The sequence below is a fragment of the Mesoplodon densirostris genome, chromosome 3 (assembly GCF_025265405.1).
Source record: "Mesoplodon densirostris isolate mMesDen1 chromosome 3, mMesDen1 primary haplotype, whole genome shotgun sequence".
Classification (NCBI taxonomy): Eukaryota; Metazoa; Chordata; class Mammalia; order Artiodactyla; family Ziphiidae; genus Mesoplodon; species Mesoplodon densirostris.
In genome coordinates, this window is record NC_082663.1 from 171,375,430 (window position 1) to 171,380,691 (window position 5,262).

Sequence of the window (5,262 nt, forward strand, 5' to 3'; positions counted from 1 at the left end):
ATAGGGAGATAAAAATACAAGCACTTTATTTGAAAAAGCAAACACAAAAGATAGGTGTAAATTCAAAGTGTTTACATGCTTCCATTTTGAATAATTCAGTTAAGAACCTATACAAGTTTGTTCCCAGAAGCTAATGCACCAATCACTAGTCTCCACTAAGGAAAAGGAATTCTAAAAATTAACATGGTTTTCAATAACTCAGATTTCACTATTTATATAGAAACCTAGAGAGACCAATAATATCCAATAGCTTCAAAAGATAAGCTAAAGACTTTTTGATGTAATCAATTTACCAATGTTTAATATACACACAAGGAAAATACACTCACTCTATAATTTCTTATAAAATAGCAAGTAAGGAGTAGATGTAGGAGATGTAGAAGGGGAAAGAGAATTCAAAAAGTCCTTCTCTTCAGTAACTTTCACTTGAGAATCATTAAAAAGCAACCACTTCCCCTCATACCCCTTTAAGCTTTGCACTGCATATGAAATTTTGTTTTCAAAATCACTCATGTTAATGCCTGTTTGGTCATTGGATTCCTTGTTTCTATCAGATTCATGGGTCCCATTAGTATTGTTAGTCTCAGAATTTCTATTTTCAGCAAATGCTGCACTGGCAACTTTATCAGGATGAGATGCTTTGTTGAATAACTCATAATCTGCTTGAGTCTTTTGTCCTCTGAGAAGTCCAAGAGTGTCTACATTTTTTTTGTTCAAAACTTTACTTGGCTGGGTATTTCCACTGACTCTAATCGACACTTCTTCATCGTCATAGTTTTTGACCACACCCCTTGCTTCCTCCTTGTTCGATGGTCCTGGCTTACCTACTTCACACATTTGGTCGATCACAAAATTTTCCTCATCTAGTTCTAAACTGTTAAGGTCAGTGACTTTCACAGAAGCAGTATAATGCCCGCTACTAATTGTAATGCCACTATGCATCACAACTGCAAATAATCCATAGCTGTCCTTGGTTGGCTTTGTGCTCCATTCTTCTAGTGACAGTTTAAGGGGTATCAGTAAAGGAGTGTTGATCTTGGAAAGTCCACCACCATAACAATCAAACTCCAAGCCACTAGCAGCAAAGCACTTCAAATGAATAGTTAGAACTTCAGGCATTGCGTCAAACAAAAGACTTCGTTCAGCTTCAGTATAATGATGGCAATTTTCACAGAAATATTTATTTTCTCCTCCAATCCTCTCCACTGAAGCAAACTGGGAAATTGCCCATCTCAGGGTCTTCATGTCTGGTTTTGGCTCTGAAGAACTTTCAGGACTCTCCTCTACTTTGGAAAGCTCATCTTCTTGCACTGGTACGATGACGTCTTGAAACTCTTCTCTTCTTTCTGTTAAACTTTCACATTCTAAGCAACGAGTCCTTATTACCAGCTGACCTTGAAATAATTTCTCCACCAGCTCAAAACCAATTGGCTCTGCACCTTTGTTGATGGGCTTAACTTCCTTCACAGGCATAACGTTCTTCCCTGGAGATTGAAGTCCACAACCATCAGCTGTATTATCATTCTCATACTTCCCCATGTCCTCTTCAAGACCACATTCATTTTCTTTAGATTGTCCTTTGGATTCTTGGTTGGTTGTTATTTTACCCAGACTAAAGGATTTAGAAATAATGCTGGGTTGCTTAGCTGTAGACTTGAACCGGTTTCTTTTAACTCTTGATTTCTTTTGTGAGGGTCTTGCACTCTCATTTTCAGAAATGTACTGGGGGATTATTTTAGCAGGAATATCTGATGAATCAACGGTAGCTTTTCTTTTTGATCTGGTTTGTCTCTGGTTTTCTTTCAAAGACTGGTGGTCCTTAGAGACTTTAACTTTTCTCTTCATGTTACCAAGTTCAGTGTCACTTTTTCTTTTCCCATGTACTTTTGGCAGTTTTTCTTTATAGTCTTCAGAATGCCTCATACTGTCCATCTCCATGCTGTTATGGCCACTCATTTCCTCTTTCTGATGTTTTTCTTCTACCTTAGTAGATAACTCTGCCACATTTTTTACTCCTTTTCTTAGGAGGTGGCATGTTTCTTGAATGTGTCCCAAAATACACTGTAATACTTCCTGTGCATCATGCTGTAGATATCCTCCATACATAGGGTTGAGTTTCCTGAGTGTGTTAAGTAGTCGCCTTGGCTGAGTAGCAAGTTTACGAGTATATTTCTCTGGATGTAAGAGAAAACTAGCCTGAAGCTGTTCGACTGAAATGATCAAGGAATGTAAGCTGCATATTAGTTCAAAACTTACTGAAGAATCTCCTTTGCAATTTCCCTTAGCTTTTTGACTGGCTTCATCTTTTAGGGCTTCTTTCTTCCTTGAAATACTGTTAAATAAGTGCTTCACTCCAGATTTAAAACCAGGACAAAAATATAATACCTGAAGTATACTATTAAGATAACAAGTATTGCCGAGATTATTCAGTCCCACAAACGGTAACAAGTTTTTTCTCTTCTCACAGTTGACACGTGAGGACTGTGCTGCAGGAATAACTTGATCAATTTCAGATCCTCTGTGTTCAGAAGTTTTTTTCTTCATTTCCTTGAGAATCTGTGAAATCCAAGGCTCTCTTGGTTTCCTTCTTCTGAAAAAACTTCAAGGGACGTCTGGGTTTTTTTGAGGGACTACCTCTTGAAAGCCTATTACTTTCACGAGGTATGACACGGGGCATTTTCTCTTCAAATCCCAAGGAGTTGAGGAGAATTCATTTATACAGGGACCCTGTAATCACCAAGCATATCTAGAATATAACATTTGACCAGGCGCCGTATCTCCTGCTATACCATTTCTTGCTCCTGGCTGTCCTTATCACTGGGGGTTGTGACATCACCAATGTTTCTCCCGTAACTATGGTCATGGCCCAGAGCGCGAGGTCCGCGGCGGTGACGCCGACGAGTCTAACCGGGCTGAGGGCGGGGGCGACAGGTGAGCCCCTGCCCCGAGCCTGCGGGGGGGCCCGCGACCCACGGAAAAGCTGGCCGGATCGCCCTCCCCGCAGGGGAGTGACCATTCGCTCTCAAGAGCGGGAACCCGGGCTGCGGCTCGGTCCTGCCTGGGCGCCGGCACCGACTACATCCCCGAAGCGGCGCCCGACCGCGCCCGCCCCCGTCCCCGCCCCCGCCCCCGCCCCCGTCCCCGCCCCAGGACGGCAAGGAGCGCCAGAAGCGGCTCCGCTCGCCCGGCGCCCGAACCGCTGGGGTCTTCCCCACGACGCCGCCGACGGGAACTTGGCGCATTTTCCTCAGTCTCAGGACTCGTGTGTTTTAGCCTCCGCCCGCGCCAGCGCTGCGATTGGAGGTGGCGTCCTACGGAAGTGCCGGTCCTAGTCTCCAGGCTGCAGAGACGCGAAAGGCTAGAGCCACCTCACGACCGCCACTAGCCCTCCTGGCACGCACGGGCTCCGGAACCAGCCGGAACGGTAGTTGCCCCAAGCTGGTAACGGGTTCTGCAGTTTCAAACAGCGCAGGCAACGTCACGGGCAGCTCGCCCTAAGTATCATTCTTCAAGAAAATGTGTAACAGCCCACTAGGGGCAGTCCCATTATCAAATCCACCAGGAAAGAGGATTCTTCTCTGGTCCTCAGGGCAGACAAGTTGAATGGACAGGCAGAGACTTTTTGTTTCATTCAGGATGCATCATCACTGAACTGGGATGGTGACAGATAATTCCCCATCCCACCTCAACTCCGTAGGTAAAGTGCTCTCCTGTCTAAATATGTTAAATCAGCACACACATTCACTGCGGAGGATCCAGGTTACAATGGCTCCTTTTAGTTGAGCAAATGGCCTAAAAGCACTAACCATCAGTGGAATACAAGCTAGTTAAAAGGCAGAGTCAATTAAGAATCTTTCACGTGGGCAATAAAACAGATAGGCACAATTATCACATTAATCAGTGGTGCTCTAGGCCAGTACTTTCCAACTTCAATTGCACATGAGTCACCTGGGGATCTCTTAAACTGCAGAGTCTGGTTTAGTTTGGGGCAGGGCCTGAAATTTTGCGTTTCTGACAAGCTTTCGGGTGATGCTGAAGAGGCTGGTCCATGTCAACTTGGTGTCTCAAATTCCTTGTCACTGGGCAATGATCTGACACACACTTCAGTAGGATTTGGGCTTCAGTGGTTTGGACAAAAGATAACTAGGAGAACTGCTCTGAAATACTAATTGGAAGAATTCATTTCTGATTCTTTGGCTTTGGTAAATGTTCCATCTACCAAAATAAATGGCACATACTTATTTTCAGGTGTCAAATCTCTAGTGCCCATCTTGGAACCCCTTTAAAGAAGAGATTTTACTAAGCCGGGGGCAGTGGAAGAAGGATGGATTGGGAGTTTGGGATTAGCAGATGCAAACTATTATATACAGAATTGATAAACAACAAGGTCCTACTGTACAGCACAGGGAATTAGATTCAGTATTCTTTGATAAACCATAATGGAAAAGACTATGAAAAAAGAATGTATATATGTGTAGAACTGACTCATTTTGCTGTACGGCATAAATTAAAATAATATTGTAAATTAACTATACTTCAATTAATAATTTTTTTCAAAAGAAGTGATTTCAGGTGTCAAAAATGTCCCCAAAGAGAAAACTGTACAATTTAATTCTCTAATGAAGTCCTCTTGCCTGTTCTGCAGACCTCGGCATAATCCTAATTTTGTATTCCTTCCTTTTCTGTCCTTTTCCCAGCAATGGGATGTAGGAATAAATCTTTCAAGAACAGGTCAATAATGGTGTGAAAGTAAAGATGGCCCATCATGATAAAAGTTCCAATTGAAAAAAAACACAAAAAACCCGCGAAACCTGACTTGGTCCAAGTTGCCTTCTGGGAAATGGATTTTGAAACTAACTCTTTGGCAACCTTGAGAATGATGTGCTGTGTCACAGGGGAAAGATCCTTTTGAGAAGCTCTCTCATGTTTATAATTTCCTCTGAACCTAGACAGGAAAGGCAAGGACGAGCTGTCTAAGCCATGAGGATGGTCAGCCTCTCGGTCATTCCTCACCTGTTGTGATCACTTGTGTTCCACACAATGTAGATTAATGTGTTCAAGTTTCCATATGAAGGTGAAAAATTATTGTGCCCCAGATGGTTCTGAGGTTAAATAAGTTTGGAAAGCTCCGGGTTAAAGAAAGTTTAACTGGCCTCCTTCCTCTAGGTCTTCTCCGAGACCTTAAAATGTTCATGGACGTTGGAACCTCCAAGAGGGGTCCACAGGACTCCGGCCTCCTAATCAGATTGGACCACAGACCTT

General features: G+C 43.1%; 1 protein-coding gene across 1 annotated transcript; it reads right to left on the bottom strand.

Annotated features, from left to right (window-relative positions):
• Positions 1–302: 302 nt before the first annotated feature.
• On the bottom strand, positions 303–2,677 carry LOC132485959 (ubiquitin carboxyl-terminal hydrolase 1-like). Its single transcript, XM_060092586.1, is given in 2 exon segments — positions 303–2,535; positions 2,537–2,677. Coding segments are annotated over 2 exon segments (2,346 nt in total). The 3' UTR covers positions 303–330.
• Between the last annotated feature and the right edge of the window lie 2,585 nt (positions 2,678–5,262).